The 17,500-nt window shown below is 60.3% G+C and overlaps 6 protein-coding genes across 6 annotated transcripts in view; all 6 read right to left on the reverse strand.

The window, feature by feature from the left end:
• Positions 1-2,325: 2,325 nt before the first annotated feature.
• On the reverse strand, positions 2,326-3,162 carry LSCM1_03446 (uncharacterized protein; the record flags this gene model as incomplete). The annotated part of the gene is made up of 1 exon (XM_067320988.1): positions 2,326-3,162. The coding sequence occupies one exon, from the start codon at positions 3,160-3,162 to the stop codon at positions 2,326-2,328; it is 837 nt and encodes a 278-aa protein (XP_067177598.1).
• A 471-nt stretch (positions 3,163-3,633) lies between these two features.
• LSCM1_03447 (uncharacterized protein) lies at positions 3,634-4,773 on the reverse strand (the record flags this gene model as incomplete). Its single annotated transcript, XM_067320989.1, has 1 exon — positions 3,634-4,773. One exon carries the CDS (start codon positions 4,771-4,773, stop codon positions 3,634-3,636), a length of 1,140 nt encoding a protein of 379 aa, XP_067177599.1.
• Positions 4,774-6,260: 1,487 nt separating this feature from the next.
• On the reverse strand, positions 6,261-9,077 carry LSCM1_03448 (uncharacterized protein; the record flags this gene model as incomplete). Its single annotated transcript, XM_067320990.1, has 1 exon — positions 6,261-9,077. One exon carries the CDS (start codon positions 9,075-9,077, stop codon positions 6,261-6,263), a length of 2,817 nt encoding a protein of 938 aa, XP_067177600.1.
• A 1,012-nt stretch (positions 9,078-10,089) lies between these two features.
• LSCM1_03449 (uncharacterized protein) lies at positions 10,090-10,713 on the reverse strand (the record flags this gene model as incomplete). The annotated part of the gene is made up of 1 exon (XM_067320991.1): positions 10,090-10,713. One exon carries the CDS (start codon positions 10,711-10,713, stop codon positions 10,090-10,092), a length of 624 nt encoding a protein of 207 aa, XP_067177601.1.
• A 1,219-nt stretch (positions 10,714-11,932) lies between these two features.
• LSCM1_03450 (uncharacterized protein) lies at positions 11,933-14,797 on the reverse strand (the record flags this gene model as incomplete). The annotated part of the gene is made up of 1 exon (XM_067320992.1): positions 11,933-14,797. One exon carries the CDS (start codon positions 14,795-14,797, stop codon positions 11,933-11,935), a length of 2,865 nt encoding a protein of 954 aa, XP_067177602.1.
• Positions 14,798-16,291: 1,494 nt separating this feature from the next.
• LSCM1_03451 (uncharacterized protein) overlaps positions 16,292-17,500 on the reverse strand; it is a gene marked incomplete at both ends in the record, with an annotated part of 1,269 nt that continues 60 nt past the window's right edge. The window contains one exon of the mRNA XM_067320993.1: positions 16,292-17,500. This exon is cut by the window's right edge and continues 60 nt beyond it. Within this exon, the coding sequence (XP_067177603.1) occupies positions 16,292-17,500 (1,209 nt within the window).

Consider the following 17,500-nt stretch of genomic DNA (forward strand, 5'->3'; position numbering starts at 1 on the left):
CGGCTCACAGAGGGTCCAAAACGTAGCCGTGACCGACAACAGCCACCACTGAAAAAAAAGGAGTAAGGTGGGGGCGATTTGAGAGAGATGCACAGAGAGGTAAAGCGATCGACACACATACACAATTCCACGCAATGAAATATATTTAGATAAATATAGATATAAGTGTGTGCGTGTGTGTAATCTCTCCCCAAAACTGAGAAACAATCAGCGAACGAAGAGAGGGGGAAGGGGTAAGCGAGATGCAACCGAGGGCACCGTCACACGCGTTGTGGGATGCGGCAAAGGAGTCGACAGCGGCGAAGTGCAGGGCGAAGCGGAGGAGAATGCTGGACGTGAGGATGCGTACATTGAAGGCAAAAAGGGCCGCTCGAAAAAAAAGAGCCCTCAAATACATAAACAGCACCGACGCTTGACAAGATATGACATACAGGCAAAGAGATCGTCGTTCAGGGATGAGGCGTGGGAAAGAATACAGGGAAAGTCCACTGGCACACACACACTCAAATATAAATGTATGTGCGTGAAGGGGGAAGAAGGGGGGCGAATGAGGAGGGGAAATGCCTGGCTGAAGTGTTGTTGGTGGTGTTAGTGATGCAGGTTTTCTTCCAATATGTTTGATTTGGTTGCGCCAGTACGAAAAAAAGGTGTAAAACGTTGACGCCGCGCCACGAAACTTAACGTCTTCCCGCACCTGTATCCTTGGGCGCTGAGGCACAGAAGAGGAAACGTGTCCTCCTCTCCCCCGCTCGATCGAGTGCCAGTCGTCGGCAGTGGGCCTTGATGTCGATGTGCGCAAGATCTGCTCTGGCTGCCTCGTTGAATATGCTTGTGTTTTTTAATCCGGAATGGCGGGCGCTGCTGCCGTTGAAGAAAAACGTTTGTCAAGTTCGTTTGCCGAAGTGACGTCTCCCTGTCAACATGCAGTATGTGGAGGGGAGGAGAGGGGAGGGGTGATCTCGCACACTCCAATAGACACCTCAGCTACGAGGCTTCCTAGCGTAGGTGTCCAACGCTTTCCTGTGACAACGGGTCCGGTACTTCCCTCTCCGTCCTATTCCAGTTTCAAAGTGAGCGAAAATGGCGATGCTTATAGAGCCCGAGTGTTTCAGTGAGAGGTGTGTGCACCGTGTCCACGGAAGAAAGACGAGGCGAGATGAGAGAACAGACGTTGCGGTAGCAGAAAACAGGTACGACACGCGACACGCCACAGGTAAGCACGACAAGGGTTCACTGAAGAGGAACAGACACCCTCTTCTCTCTATGAGAGCTGCCGCGGATGCGGCAGCTCTGCTCTCCATCTGGCACAGTGCCTCTGCGGCTAAAGAAGGGCTGACTGGGGCAGCCCTTTCCTCACGTCATCGCTCGGCACACCCTTCCGATGACGCCGAAGAAAAGGGGAAAGAATGCTGCAGTGCGCGATGCCTCAGAGGCGCCGGCGCCCGACTCTGCGCGGGCAGCGCCATGCAGCCCCCTCCCCCGTCCCTCCATCCGAATGGATGCCGGTGCACTTCGTGTGCGGGCAGCAGGGCCAAGTGCTCAAGAGGTGAGGGGGCCCGAGGGGCGCATCGCTGCTCGTGCCGGTGGCCAGGCTTTGGGCGGGGGTTGTGTCGGAGAGACTGCCGCGTGCGAACAGTTTTGCACCGTCTACGTGATGGTCGGCGCGCCCTCGTAGCGCTTACGTACCTCGCCCAGTCCCTCACACTTACACACGGGTGCGAAGTGCCTGAGCCCGCCGCCATTACCCCGCGACAGGCATGCACCACGTGGCGACCGGCATGATGGAAGGAGCGGCTTCGAGGCGGTGTGCGAAGCGGAGAGTGGGCGGGGCCTGTGCCAGGAGCCGCGCACAGGTGGCTGAGTCGGCGCACAGCGGTATGGCGTGTGTCTGCGTGCCAGCGGTCAGAGAATTGAGCAGCATCGACCTCGAGTCCGCTGATTGGCGGACGAACGGAGACGCTGAGATGAGACGAGAGGACAAGGAATACATTTTAGTTTCTATGTCCCCTCCCCTCCCCTTCCCCCACCCCCAGGCACACACAAAGGGGTACGCCCGCCCCGCGCCGCCCATTTCTCCGATCTCCGCGCGTGCTGATAAGGTGTGAAACATTCTCAGCAAAGCGCTTTGATTCTATTCGTTCTTCTTGCCGTTTGGCCGCCGTTGCAGACGCGCCCGTGTTGCGTTTCCGCCGCACCTTCGGCTGTGTCGTGTGGGCGGGGGATACCGCGGAGGAGACAGATCAGCAAATCGCACCGTTCACCTCGGCGTTGACCCGCACTGCGCATTTGGTGCGTGAACGAGCGCCATGACGTGCACGTGCTGTTCTAGCGTACACGATGCATGACGAGGACGCCCGAGGGCACGTCGATGCGATCGTAGGTCCAACCCTTCCGCTGCTCCTCCCGCTGACGGCGATTTTCGTCGGCGGTGACGCCAGCTTGGGTGTGGGTTAGCAAGCTCGGAATCGCCGGCATCTGCGCCGCCGTTGCCTGAGATAGAGAGGCCGGCACCGACTCAGCTGTGCGGCACGCGGTATTGGGCAGCGTCGCGACGTCCCTCACGATAGGAGAAGAGTTCGGGGGGGGCGCGGTAGATGGGGAAGCCGCGCCTGCCGTCTTGGGGCTGACGTGCACCACGGCACGATTCGTGATGGCCACGCCTTCCCCCGCTACCTCAGACCAGTGCCCCTCGAATAGCATTTCTTGTGGGGTCCCGGCATTCAGCAAGAGCCGCGGGGTGTCCGTCTCGAGAGTCCCCGGCATGAAGAGAGCGGCTTCGGGGGCGAAGACAGCGCTGGCGGTATCATGCGACGAGCTCAGCGGGGGTGCGTCATCACACAAAATGATGTCTGGCAACCCACTGGTAGGACTTGGCGAATTCTCGATGGCGCTGTCGAATGCGGCGGGCCGCCGGTCGCGCTCGCACACGCACACGTGCGAGAAGAAGTCGAAGCACGGAAAGCGGACCAGTACCGCGTGAGCCTCCTCCGCCTCCCACGTTTCCTCGATGACAGACGCGTGAAGCGGAAGTCCCACTTCAGCGCCTTTGGCCAGTCGGCGCCGCTTGAGCACTGTGCTCGCCGAGGCGCTCAGCTGGTGACTCGGCCCAGGGCGGCTGCCTCCCACCTCTGCACCCTTCTCCTCCCCTCGCTCACGCTTCATGGGATGTGAGAGGGGGGCAGCAGAAGCAGCTTGGGGAGGTCGCGAAGGGCGCGCACGTGCGTCTGGTTGTGCTAGCGTGTGGTGGTGGGGAGTGGGGGTGGGGTGTGTTGCGCAGCAGCCAAACACTGTTGGTCAGAGGACTAGGAGGAGAAAATACGAAGCAAAGAGTTGGTTGTCGACGCCGTGTCGAGAGGCCGCTTTCGGGCAGGCGAGTTGACCAAATCTGAGTCGCAAGGCGACCCCCTACCCACACCCCCTCTGAGCGGGGGAACCTGTCCTCCTTGACCAAGTGAGCGACGAGAACGGTGAGTAGACCAGAGCCTCAGCGAAATACTTTTTGTTCGGTGCACGCGCTCGCGCACGCCGGTGGTACCGCCTCACCACTATTAGAGATGCGCGTGAGTGTCTGGAGCACACACGCACACACAAATGACAGGGCGCGCTTGTCTTCGTCGCCATGAAGTGCCTCCGTCACAAGTTGAACAGACGCCGGCAGTTTGCGTACACCCTATCCGTCAGCGTTGCCGCGTTCAAGCTGGACAAAGGGTCCCCGACTCCGGTGGCGGACGCCTTGGCGCAGCCGAGATACGCCTCCATAACCTGAACAAGATGGCACGGTTCGTTGCGCCGCTCCAGGCACGCCCCCATCTCGAATGGCCTCCTGCGCTTGGTGGTTGTGAAGGTGGTACGCACAAACTGCGCGCCGTAGTCGTTCGGCCGGATGTCGCACCACGGGGCGTCCGTCTCGAACATTAAACGGTCCACGGGAATCGAAGTCACCTGCGCGGCCAGGGAAGCCTCTCGAAAGGCGCTGCCGTTGACGCTCAGGTACAGCCCCATTGACAGCAGTGCTTCCTGCTCCTCCAATGTACCGTTAAAGCTGTGCACCACGCCGCACAACTGCGCATTGGGCAACGATGAGGCAGAGTGCATCTTGCTATCCACCAGCCTGGTAGTAGTTGCCTGGGAGGATAGCTGCGCCCAGGTGTCCTTTAGGTGACCCACGAATGACATGCCGCACCCCCGTGAGTGGAAGAGAAAAGGCAGCTGCAGCGGGGCAAACGCGATGAGCTGGCGTACAAAATACGTCTCCTGCACCTCACGCGGGCAGCAGGTGAGCTCGGCGTAGTCGAGACCGATCTCGCCAACCGCCACAACCACGTCACGGTTCTCCTTCACGAGGTTCACCAAGTAATCGAGGCGCTCCTGCGCCCACGCCTCTTCCTGCACCGCCGTCGTTGTCGCGGCTGGCTTCTCGTAGCGTGCCGTCACACTCGACGTGTCGTTTGCGGCGACCCGTTGAACCTCGTGGAGGTCTAGAGGCCGAAGAAATTCGCCACAGTGGGCCGGGTGTACCCCGACGGTGCACAGTAGCTGGCGATTGGGGTACCGCCGACACAGCGCGATGGCCTTGACGCACTGGGCAAGACTCGTCCCGGTGATCATGATCTGGTGCACATTACACTCCTGAGCGCGTGCCAAAACGCAGTCGAAGTCGTCATCGTGAAGACGTTTGCCATTCCAATCGACTCCGCGAAAGACGCAGTCAGTCAGGTTCGCCGCTACATCGACGAGGTACGGTGGAGTGCGTACGGGGGTAGCAGGAGGCATGCCTTCTGCTGTGGGGTGGTTGGGGGAGGAGGGGGGGAGGGGTCTGGCCAAGGGGAAAGGGCTTCACGAGTCTGCACAGTACACACCACGTCTGCCGCAGCGGGTGGCGATGCCGCCGAAGCAGCAAAAAAAAACGAAACGCAGAATATTGCGGAATCGCCAGCCGTCACCTGCCAGACAGAAGGGATAAACAGAGAGGGCCAAAAGATGCGGGGGAGGCCGTCTACAGCAGACATAGACGCAGCCGCATTTGTCTGCCTCATCAAGCGCATGTGCAAGAAGAAGAGGGGAGCTGCTGCACTCGAGCACCGAGGAGATGTTTGCGGGGCAGCATGGGTGGCGTGGAACACAGCCTGCACTCCTGCGGCTGTGCGAGGTGCTGCGCGGTCACACTCTACGTGCCTCTCGCTTGTTCTGTCTGGCTGTAAGAGCTCGAACCTCTCCTTACCTCACCATGCGCACTCCTCCCTTGATGCGGGACGGCCATGTACTTCACCGGCTGACGAAGGAGCAGTGGGGTCTCTAATGCATCTAGGCGTCAGCGATGCCGTGTGTGTTTGATCCGGTGCCAGTGGTGCGTGTGGCTGCATATTTATTGTGTCTTTTCCGTTCTGTTGAAAGCGGTCCAAAAGCAAAGACGAGCAAAGAGGGAGCGAGGAGGGTCAAATAATGAGGTGCGCGTCCATGCCCGCGCAGAACGAGAGCGCCGCGGAGGCACAGCACAGCGTGCCGTTGCTCAGCACTCCCGGAACACACGCAGGCGCGGCGCAGCCCCCCTCCCCCCTCCTCCTCCTCACAAGCACACGCACACACATACGCCACGGGGCGTCCACCGTTTCCCCTCCCCCGCCTCTACGCTGCAGAGAAAGAGAGAGAGAGATACTGGCATAAGCGAATAATCGAGGGAGCAACCAATCAAGAGTTTGCGAAACAGCCCACGGGGAGCGTTGGAGAAGATATGGGTAGAGTGACGGGAAGAGGGAGGGAGGGAGCAGGAGAAAAATCGAGAGCAGCTCGGAGGGGCAGTGCACACACGGAACACACGTCTCTGCGGGCAAGGGAAAGGAAGGGGAAAAAGCAAACGCGAGACAGATGTGCGACGCTGTCGCGGGCGCAGCGGCCCGGCAGCCGAGGAAGAGGGGCGCGGTGGGATAATGGACGGCTAAGCGGAGAACGTGCGAGAGGCAGTGAGGGGAGGGGGGAGGTGAACGATCGACCCAAGAGGGCCATGAACAATGCGCAAGCAAGCGGGATAAGGGTGTGCCTACGGCAAGTTGCGAGAGAAAACCGGGAAGATACAAGCGCCTGCGCGCGTGCCCACACACGGAGACAGACACAAGTCCACTCGTGTCAAGGTGGCAAGAGTGCAAGGGAGGACGGAAAGCAAAAAGCTGCACTAGCGCGGGTGGTGGGCTTTTCAAGACGCACGGCGGTTGCGCTAGCCGTCCTCCCACATTCCGTCACCGCTTTCCTCCGAACACATCCGCTCATTTCAAAATATCCGCCAGGGATGCGACCTCCACTGCGCCGAGGCTCCGCTTGGGCTTGGCCACCGGCGCAAGTACCTTGGTGGCGGCAGCATCCGCGTCGCGGCGGGCCTGGCGGGCCGCCCGCTTCGCGTCTCTCTCCTGCATCGCCTTCTGTCTCTGCTCCGCTGCGCGCTTCTTCTTGATGCTGCGGCCGAAGAAACCTGAGGCCCGGTCGAGTTCTGCGAGGGAGCGGTCAACGCTGCCGAGGAACGACGGTGGCTGACTCCAGCCCACGGTGGGCTTATCCTTGTCGCGCTTCTGGTGGGCGGTCCGCTCGGCCCAAACCGCCATGAGCCGCTCGCGGGTCTCGCGGTCTACCTCTCGGCCTCGCGCTTCAAAGCAGAAGCGGATGACAAAGGTCGGGCAGTCGCCAAAGTCGTCGAGCAGCCTATCCTGCAGAAGGTATTCGAAGTCCACCGGCTTTCTAATCGAGAGCAGCTCTTTCATCACCTCCAGCGCACGCTGCGCGAGGTCGAGCAGCCGGCCTCGCCTATCCAAGACGTGCTCACTCCACATGGCAAGCGAAATGTCAATGTCCCGCTGCAGGCAGTCCACGAAGGTGAGCCAACTCTCTACGGTGTTCTTCTTTGGGTTCCGAATCACATCGGCCAGGAACTCGACGAGGGTGCTGATGTATTTCTCGACGCTTCGAATGAGCATCTGCCGCGTGAGCTTGCGAGAGCGAGCCTCCTGCAGCATCGTCACAAACTCCTCATCGATGTACTCCGCCTCTGTGTTGATGATGAGCTGCACCGGGTTCGTCGCATCGGCATACCACTCGGTCGTTCGAAACACCTTCGCCCACTCGCCCTCCACGACCCGCTCCACCTGCGCGGCAATCTCATCCAGGTAATAAAACGCATCCTCTAGCAGCGCATCCTGCACTTTTTGGAAGGGCGGAGAGGTGTCGCCGCCATCGCCGCCGGCCCCTACAGACGTACCGTCACCCTCGCTTTCGCCGCCGCTGGGGCTGTCATAGTCCCAGCACGAGGCAAACTTAAGCTCAATGGTGTCGAGATTGTTTTCAATGGTGGTGCAGTCGTTGCAAAAGGCGTACAGGAACAGCATGCGCCGCTGCTGCCACTCCTCGGCCGGCTGCGGGCGCAGGAGCGAATTGTTCTCATCCGCCCAGTAGTCGAAGTCGCTGCGCTGCCTGCACTCGTCAAGGTAGGCGGAGAGAGAGTCGGCGCACGCCTTGCCGATCTGTCGCATGACAGCGACGTCAATAGAGGTGTTGAGCCCACCCAGAGACTGTTGCAGAACGCTGAACATGTCGACCGGCCCCGTCGTAATGGGGAGGCCAGAGGGGAGGATGGTGGGCCCTTTCGGGTCTTTGCATACCGTCACAGCACAGGCGCGGCAGAGCCGCGTCAGGTGCGCCGACAAGCCTCCGACAGCCGCCCTTGTCAAAGACGCTGAGGTTTTATCGATCACGGAGGTGTCCACGTACTGGGCGTAGCCGTTCGTCCTCATCATCTCCTCATACCACTGAACAAAAACCGATGCTTCGATGAGACCGTTGGCCGCCAGATCGGCACTAGTGTTGACGTAGCTGTGCATCGCACTCATCACTTCCGCATGCACGGCTCTCACGACGAGACTGAAGAAAGGGAGCTTCGTTGAGAGCGAGAAGAGCGTCAGCTCGAAGGCACCCAGCACCGGTTCCACTTTTTTCATCTGCTCAAGATACAGAGAAATCTGGCCGAAGGGGTCCACCACATCTTGCATGATCTGCTCCTCCCACAGCCGTGCAATGCCCTTCGCCACAGCGGAGTACACCGCGTCCTCGTTGATCTGCGATTCCGTCGCTACCCCGTCGCTACCAAAGTTCAGGACAGGGTTTTCGATCTCGTCACCGCAAACAGAAATGCACTGGCGCAGGCACTCGAAGGGCTCCGGTGCCTCCTCATTGCCTTGGTTTGCGTCGCCACTAGCGAAGTTCACGTCACGCTGTGAGGCGCCGTCGGGCACGTCATCCTCGAGCGCCTTCTGTATCGCGATTACCATCGCGTCCTCACGCAAAAATTTGAACACCTCATTGACGAACATGGATAAAATAACATCCAACTTCTCGAAGTACGGCTCGAATACCGCCTGGAAGCTATGGTAGCGCGCACCAGCCTTCATCATGACTGTGCGGCGGATCAGCTGCAGCTTTCGCAGTCGATCGTACATGGATCGGAATGACTGTTGCTCCACCAGCACGTACAGGTTGCCGTAGCGGACTTCCTTGAGCGCCTCTGACCACTGGATAACAGAGCTGACGTTGTCGCGCAGGCAGTGCAGCTGACGCAAGTGCTTGTAGCTCAGTGTGTCGACACCGAGGCCGCGAATGAGGGCACCCTGCTTCAGAAAGAGCTCTCGCAGCTCCTGTACTTTTCCATAGTTCTTCTTGACGATCTGCAAAGCGTGCTGCGCCTCCACTATTTGGGAAGAGGCAATGGAGTTCATGGCGCGTCGGAGCTCACGCGATTCGTTTTGGCACGACCTCAACAGACGCGGCACCGTCACCTCAAGCTCAGCGCTCAGCAGCAACTCGGTGTTGATGCTGTTGAGGACCTCCTGCTTCAGGATTGCCTTCTCTTCCTCACTGATGTATGGTAGCAACTCCTCGGCGGTGTAGAACTGCCCCTTTGTGAAAGCAGCCATCGCGTCGAATGCGAAGCTGCCGGTCGCACGACCACCGGCGCTGGTGCCGCCTCCAGTGAGCCCATTACGAGCGCCACTGACCACGTCAGCGGCGCGCTGCTGCCCTTTCGCGATAGATCGTGACATGGGGGTTGCAGATGGTCCTCTAGGAAAGTAAAACGGGCGTCAACGAAAAGCGAAGACGGGAGTGGGGCACTGTGCTCGTCCTGTATGAGAGAGGGCATGAAGCGACCACAACAACGAGGTAGCAAAAAAGGGGAGTGGAAAAGAAAAAAAAGCTGCCAGGCAAAGAAGCTGGCGGCACTCCGTCTCTCCGTTCCTTTTTTTTTTGCAGTCTTGCGGTCGTTCCTCGCGCCCTCGCCGGCTGCGTCTGTTCGCGTGGCGCCGGAGAGGTTTTGAAGAGAAAAAAAAGGACTAGTGAGGAGAAGCCACGTTTTTGGTGAAGAAAGAGGGCAGAAGAGGTAGCGTGCACAGCTGCACCAGCCCGCGTGCTCCCCCGCACCCCACCCCCTTGTGCAGCTTCCTGCTCGAGAAACCTCCTCATCTCACACGACGCATCCGCACAGCGGCTACCTGGAAAGCGCTCCTGCTTGCCAAAGGGTTAGGGGGGAGCAGTGGAGCGAAGACGTGCAACAGCAGCGTACACGCAGCCAACGAGATCTGCAGGGGAAGCAGGGTTGAAGTCGCCCTGGATGTCTCTAATATGCGCCACCCCTCCCCATCATTCCTGCAACAATCGATGCGCACACGCGCACCATAAAGAAGGGTGAGGAAAGCGCAAGAGGGGCACATCTCCTGGTTAACTTCCTCCTAATACAGACACACACACACTCACGCGTGCCTCCGCGCCATTCACCCCAGTTCTGTCCTCTCGACGAAAGGCGAGCGCCTCTACACCTCAGCACGAGGGGACCCGAACAAAAAAAGGAGAGCGCCCTGACTGTGTTTCTGTGCTGTGCTTCTGTCTTTTTTGCCCGTTTGTGAAGAAGTCAGAGTGAAAGTAACCGCCACAGACGCGGATGTCGCCTGAGCCGCTCAACCAACAGCATCCGCTCCGCCATGTTTCCCCGGTTGCTCTGCTGTGCTTTGAGACATGGAAGCATTACCCTTCACCCAACCACAGGCACACACACACACATTACTTCTTTCCGAGGGCCGCCTTGCGCTTCATGTACGCCTCGACGAGCGCGTCGGCTCGGTCGTCGAGAGTTCGCTCTGTGTGATGGGCGCGTGCCGCGATCGCCTCTGGCAGAGTGGGCACCAGCTCATACTTCACCTGCGTCAATCGCTCCGCTTCACGGAGGTAGTCCGGCACAATGTGGCCCGTCTGCTCGTCCATCCGCTTCGCCTCCTCGATCTCGTGATCCAGCTGCCCCACGACACCGCCAAGCAGCACGCTTGAGTGGGCACCAAGGCACGCCTTGCCGCCACCATAGCCGCCAAGGAGGGCAATCCAGCCGCTATACGACCTAAAGAAGGCCCAGCGGTTGCCCAGTGCCAGACACGCAGCCATCGTTGCCACCATGTTGCCGCCAAAGTAGCCGTAAAACCAGTAACTGCTGTTTACGACAGCGTTGTACTTATCCATGGACTTGGTCATGCGTGCTCGACTATCCTCCAGAAACACCTTTGCCGTCACAAGAGCCTGTTCGTACTTCTCCGCCTGCGTGAGCTGCTTGCTCCTCGCCTTGTCATTGGCGGCCACGCCGCTGGGGCCGATGCCGAGCGAGAGCATTGAGCCCTGCTTCGCTTGTGAGAACATTGGCGGCCAAAGTCACGAAAGGCGAAGACAGGGGTGAAGAGGAGAGGGCGCGGAGCGATGGGCGAGCACGCGCGCGCAGAAAGACCGTTTGGCACCACAAGGGCAGAAGTGAGCCCCACCCGTAAAAGAGAAGGTGGAACCAAGATGAGAACGGAACGCTTCGAGGGGCTTACGTTGTCGTCGGGGCTGAGCGAGGGAGAACCGAGCGCGACGCTATCGGGAGAAATCGGAAAAAAAGGAAAGAGGGGCGGCAGGCGACGGCAGCAATGAAAGAGAGGAAAGAGGAGGCAAAACCGCTCGGGAGGTGATGCGGGTGGGTGTGATGAGGTGCCGTGCGAAGCAGTGCGCGTCCACCGCTGCCAAAGGAAGAAGACCGCAGGGGCTTAGTGGCGCGCCCCGCGTTGGCTGGCTTCGTTCGCTTAATGTATCGAGTAGAGATGACGCAAAACAAAAGAAGAGGAAGTCTGCAAGTGCAAGTGTGCGTTTAGGTGTGTGTGTGTGCGCACGCTTATGCGTGGCTACTTGAGGTCACCTGGTGTGTCCTGTCATCGCCGTCGCGTGCGACGGCGAGGATAGGTAGGCAATGCATCACAGCAAGGGAGGCAGGACCGCAGAATCAATGGCCTTCTCTGCCCATTAGCGTGGTGGGCTTTACTTCCCTTCTCCTCTCTCTCCCCCTCCTCACGCTCACTCGCTCGTCCTGCGCAGTAAGGCAAGGGCAGCTCTCATCCGGGGACAGTGTCTGCTGCCAAGATAGACACGCGAAGAAGAGTGATGGTGTACACCAACACGCGATTCTGTAGCGCAGAGAGACAGCGTCACTTCGGCGATGCGTGGCAGTCGCCGCTTCACCCACCACCCCACCACCACCTTCGCTCCTCCCGTAAGCGGATAGAAAGTTGCATCGCGTCATCAGGCCCTTCGGTCGCTTCTCTTCTGCTCTTAGAGTTACCATGAGAGGGACGGGGGCCCTTCCGAGGAGACAAAAAAACAGCGCTAAGGCAGACGAGAGGCGCCGCGTGCGACAGCTGCAACGAGCTCAAGAAACCAAAGCGAAGCGGTGCCGGGGCCAAAGCCGGCATCGCAAAGACACCTAAGATGGCGGAGAAAGTGCCCCACCCTCGAGCGCACCGCACCTCGAAGCAGCCACGGACCGGGAGAGACCTCCTACCCAGACTCCCACGCGCAGAACGGCGGATGCTGCATTGCGCACGCTGCTTCAGTGGGAAGCGAGCGGGTCGGCTGGCACGGGGGAGAACTGAAACTTTGACACAGGCGTGTAAGGAACTTGCGGATGGTCGGGTGTGTAGAAGCCAAGCGCGCGCAAGTCACTGTTCAATGCACCTTGACTGAACCCAGGCGCTAGGTTGCGCGCTGTAACGTGGTACTTGTCGAACAGCGCCTTGTCTCGCCGGTACACAAAGCGGGCACGGATCGGGCTCACATTGTAGAGCGTCTGCGGGCGATCTCGCACCGGGCGCTGCACGACGGGGTGATGGGTGACAGCGCGCAGCTCCTTGCTCCGCAGCGACTGTAGGAACGGGGTTGACTTGTTGTACAGGTCACCTGTCGACGTGAGAGGGCTGTGCTCGCCTCTCATCGTGTGCTGGGGGCTTCGTGCGCTGCACCGGCTGCTCATGATTGTGTGCACCTTCACAAGGGGCACGTCTCGTGCGAAGTACGCGGCCAGCGTCCACAGAATGAGGTCCTCATCGCAATAGGTACCGGCGTCGTGCACATACAGCTCTTCGGTGACCGGTACGAGTATGGCACGGCCTGCTTCCAGTTCATAAGACACAATGTCCAGTGCACGGTCAGCCACGGCGCGCCGCTTCTCCGCCGCGCCGTATTGGGCGGTCGCTGCAAGCGACCGCAGACAGCTGGTGGTGACGACCAGTGCATCCTTTCCGCTGCGTAAGCGCCGGGCGACGGCAACGAGGGCGTCCACGCACTTTGAAGCACCGCTGGAGTGGAGCAGAAAGACGTTCTCCACGGCCGCTAGGTGATCTAGGTTCGATACCAAGGTTCGCACCGGGTGGACACGACGGCCCCTGCAGACAACAATGTACGGCGCAGGATGGGCGCTGAGGTGGGCAAGCACAGCCGCGGTGTCGGGAAGGCCGCCGGCGGACGCCGTAAGCGGAAAAAAGGGTGCCTCGGTGCGCTGCTCGGCGAGCCGCTCGGCCACACCCGCCATGTGCGGCACCGCTCTTAACGCCGTCACGTCGAACTCCTCCCTCTGCGCAAACGACAGCGCTGCCGGCTTGGACGTTAGGCTCTGCAACAGCTCCGTACCACCTTCAACAAGGGCCTGGTGCAGCGCCGTATCGCCGTCGTCGCGCGCCCTCGCCATGCTCGACGTGAGAAGCCGCAATGCCATTTCCTTGACCACCGACCGCTTGTCGCGCGAGACCGCTGAAAAGAAATCTGGCCCCCGCGCTTGCGTCAGCGAAGGCGCTAACGTCAGCGGTGGCGTGTCGTCGCGCTCGCCAAATAGCGCCGGCGACCCCGATGCGGATCGCGCCGCGTCATGCGCCCTCAGCTGCCCACCGAGCAGCGCATCCAGCACGGCGTCGCGCTGCACGTCCATCACCTGCAGCATCATGTACAGACGCTCCAGTTGCGCTGCTTGCTCAGGCGTAGAAAGCGCAAAGCCCACCTTAGACCAGCGCATCCACAGCGCATCCAGCAGTGCATGTAAGACGGCTGACGGGGTCTTGCCATCGGGCATGATCCCCGAGAATCCGGCCAAGACATCGAGAATGTCCTTCTCTGACCATCCTTCGGTGATCCGGAATGTCTGTTGTGGCGGCTGGTAAGGATGCGCCAGGCCGCCCTCTTGCCCATGCATCTCACCCTCACACGTCGAGTCGTGTCCACTGGTGACCATATCCTCGATAAAGTCGAGGAGAACGCGGCCCGTCGTCACGTAAGCAGAAGTTCGATTCACGCCGCGCGGGTGCGCGTAGTCTGCTCGATTCTGCGGCGCATTGGGATTCAACGTGTACCACTTGTTCGGCTCGAGGATCTTCACGAGCGCGAGGAAATGGAGCACCTGCGCCAGCAGCGTGGGCGACTCCGCCAAGCGGTGCGGCTGCTCCTCCACCAAAGTGACCGTCATCGCGTCGATCAACTGGACAAACGCCTTGGTCAGCTCGCTCGACGCGGTGTAGCTGCGGCCGTATTTGACCACCTTGGCGGCAATAAACTGAAGTCCGTTACCGTTCCACTCAAAAAGGGAGCTCAGCTCGTAGAGGACGCGTGTGAGTTCGTCGTTGCTGCGGCGATGCAGCGTAGCGGCGAGATCGAGCACTGTTGCCGTCCTCGCCTCGCGCTGTGGGCGGTTCCAAAACTGTGCAAGAAGGTCGTTCACGCTTCGGTCGCACTCCAGCACATCGAGCAGCGGAAAGTGGTGGTGAACGTGATAGCCGCCGAGGCCGTCGTCCACCGCCTCCGACGCACGTGACGACGCCTCTGGAGGTTCTGAAGACCCAGCTGGCGTGGGAGGCGTGGCGAGGTCGCCAGATGCCGCCGTGGGCTCGCCGCTCAGCTCGGTCCACAAGGCAGACGCCGCTTCGGCAGCGTCGCCATCCTCCCCCTCGAGCTGCGTGGGTGCGCTTCCCCGGGTACCACCGTGCGCTGCCTTCGCCATGCGCGCTCGACTCTCTTCAATGTCTGGCACGTTGCGCAGGCGCACCGGACCGAACCCCATGGATGCGTCATGCTTCGGCAACGGAAAGGGAGTAAAATCAGCGCTAACCTCCTTGGGGTACATACTTGAGGGCAGGGTATGGTACGACACACGCGGCACCGTCGACGCGGCGGCCAGCGAGCTTGTCGTCGTCGAGGCCGTGGTCTCCGACGGCGGCGTTGGTGGTGCAGGTGCTTTATCGAAGCGCATGCGCCACACTTGGCTGACGCGCAGCGCCGTTGGCACAGCACAGCGGCTGCCGAGGCCTGGCCGGCCAATCATCAGCGGCATTCGCGTGCGGGCTGAGACGGAGAAGCGGGAAGAGGAGAGGCGCGCAGAAGCGCCCGTGGAGACAAAGAGAGAGAGAGGGGTGGCGCCACCGACGGCAAACATTCCTGCCGTCTGCGCTATCCGCGGAATGTGAAAAAATATATAAATGGAAAGAGAGGCACAGAGAGAGAGAGAGGCGGTAGAAACGCGATCGAATAGAGAGGGAGAACGGCAGATGGGGCGAGCAGCAACAGCCCGCTCCGCAAGGTCTGCTCGTCTCTCTCTCCATAGAGAGCCTCTGCTTATTATTTTTTCTGTGTCTCGGCACGGGCTGATCTCTCGGGCGAGTGCCATCGTGCATTCCGCGAAAGGGCCGCCGACGCTTTCTCTTGCAACTTTCATCCGTGCAAATCGGTGCGTGCGTGCACCGCGGGCACAACGCGACGCTCCTTTGGCGAAGAAGCGAGGCGGGAGAGAGAGACAGAGACAGAGGGAGGCAGTGCTGTGCCAGCGCATGGGGAAGCACGGCAGAGAGTGCCCTACACCTCCCCCACCCACACCCCGCAAGCCATCCGTCCGGCAAAGCACACCCCGAAATGAGATCAAGACGAGTAGGGTGGAGCAGGATGCGTCCGGAGCGTCCCCCACAACTCCGTCGCACCTGTCAGGCAGCTGGCTCATCTGCCTCGAGTTCTTTTCCCCTCCCCGCCGAGATCGGTAAGGATACTCTATCTCTCGCTCGCTGGCTGAGGCGCTTCCGCGAAGGGGAACGTGCACAGAGGAGCACGGGCATGTACATGTATATATATATATATATATGAGAGAGAAGAGAGGGGAAGGGAGTGGGAAGGGCGAAAGAAGAGCTACTCGCACGCGTGCGCAGGCCACCGGCTAGCCTTTCCCAGCCCCCCTTCTCATCATGCAAGCACACCCGCATCAACCAAATAGAAGGACAAAAAAAAAAACGACGTTGTAGGCCACGAACAGCAACGCGAGGAGGAAGCACTGCACAATGGATCGATCAAGCACCAGGCGCGGGCACGAAAGAGGAGGAGGAAAAGCGCCGAGGTGCGAGCATGCAAAAGCGTGGACTGGTGCAAGCGCAGTGAAAGCAGAGATGTTAGCGTACAATATTACCTGTGCAGAGCAGGTGCGCGTCTTCACACCGAAGAGAGCGGGAGAAGGGCGATGTGGCGCTAGTGCGACCCCGTATAAGCGTCTTCGCGAAGCGTCCGCCATCACTGACAACAGACACCGCGAAGTGCATGGAGGACGCCAAGTGGTGAAGGCGATGGAGTGACTCAGGAAGAGGTGAGGCGCGTGAGGAGCAGCGCTGGCCCGTACCGGCATACGCTGAAGACCACATGCGCATTCCTTCTACGCAGGGAGAAAAACACGCGCCTTTGAGATGGCGCCACGGAGTGCCAAAGTTCGGAGAGGAGGCAGCGGTTGTGCTGTCGTGGGCTATCCTAATGCGCCAACGCTGAACTTCGATGTCGTCTTGCTCATTTTCGATATGCAATGCTGGACCAGATTGCACACCATCCCCGCCTGCTGGGCCGCGGTGCCTCCTCCCCCCCAACTCCCGCCTCGCGCGCGGCTGCCTCCCTCGCCTCATCAGCCCATCCGCACCACTGCGGAGAGCATCACGCAGATGAGCATAACAGCAATATACTTCAGCCTCAGGATCGCCAGCACTCCCCCCGCCACCTTCGTCGCCCCCCGTAAGAGAGAGGCGAATCGCTTCGCGCTGCCTGCCTGCCGCCGCCAATCAGTGGTGCCTCTTGCCCCGGTGTAGCCGCGCTGCGAATAGCTGTTGCTTGCTGGCGTGTCCGGGGCCACTCCCTCGCGCACACGATGCAGTCGCACATTACGCAGCGAGTTCAGCGCCGCATCTGTGCGCCCCTCCTCCGTTGGAGGCGACTCACTGCCATGCGCTGCCGGGGAGTGTGCGACGGGCCCTCCTGCACCAGGCGCGCGTATCTGTAACTCTTCAACGACGCCCCCACCTGTCTGCACGACGTGCCCGGCCATCACCGTCGTCGCCCAGTCCAACTCGTGCACCGCCAAGTCCCGCAGCATGTCGTCATACGTGGCGTGAGCCTCAATGAGGAAGAAAAGATCGTCGACGCTGCCGGGAAACATTAGTGCCGCGTGCAGACGCGAGATGCTGCGGTTGCACACTTTCTCCAGAGCCCTCACCTTCCGCTGGGCCATCTCCAAGCCCCCTCTTGCATCGCTGCCAGTGCCCTTTGCCACAGCATCCCGCAACTCCCGCTTCGCCTCTGCTGTCTGGCGGACTAAACTGGCGGAGAGCAAAATCAGCGCATCATCCTCCGCCGCCCGCATACGGCGCAGCACACGGTTAAGTCGCTCATTCCCACGCAAGAGGACGATGTCTAGCAAAATGAAGTAAACCAGGACAAGCGCAGCAATGAGAAGAGGTTTGCGCGCCACCCCGGTAGCCACGCTACCAACGGACCCCACCGCTCCCGTTAATGCTGAGGCGCCGATGGCCAGAGGTTTTTCCGCAGCCCCGCTGACCGTCTCGTCGGCCTCCTCGCTGAAGCTTCCTACCTCGCTGACCACACCACCGCCGTTGGCCTGCGGCTGCTGCGGCTGCGGCACAGACGTGAATGCCGGGACCCTCGATGCCGCCTCTGACTCACTCTCGTTCGGCTTGACAAAGAGAACAAGGTTGCCGCCACGGCGCTGCTGGGAGGAGATGGTGGACCTGTCGAAGGGCATGTAGGCCCGAAAGCTCGTTGGCGCCCCCTCCGATGAGGCGGCATTTGCGTTTGGTTGGCGTGGGCTCTGTCCGTCGTC

The sequence above is a fragment of the Leishmania martiniquensis genome, chromosome 27 (genome assembly GCF_017916325.1).
Source record: "Leishmania martiniquensis isolate LSCM1 chromosome 27, whole genome shotgun sequence".
NCBI classification, from domain to species: domain Eukaryota; phylum Euglenozoa; class Kinetoplastea; order Trypanosomatida; family Trypanosomatidae; genus Leishmania; species Leishmania martiniquensis.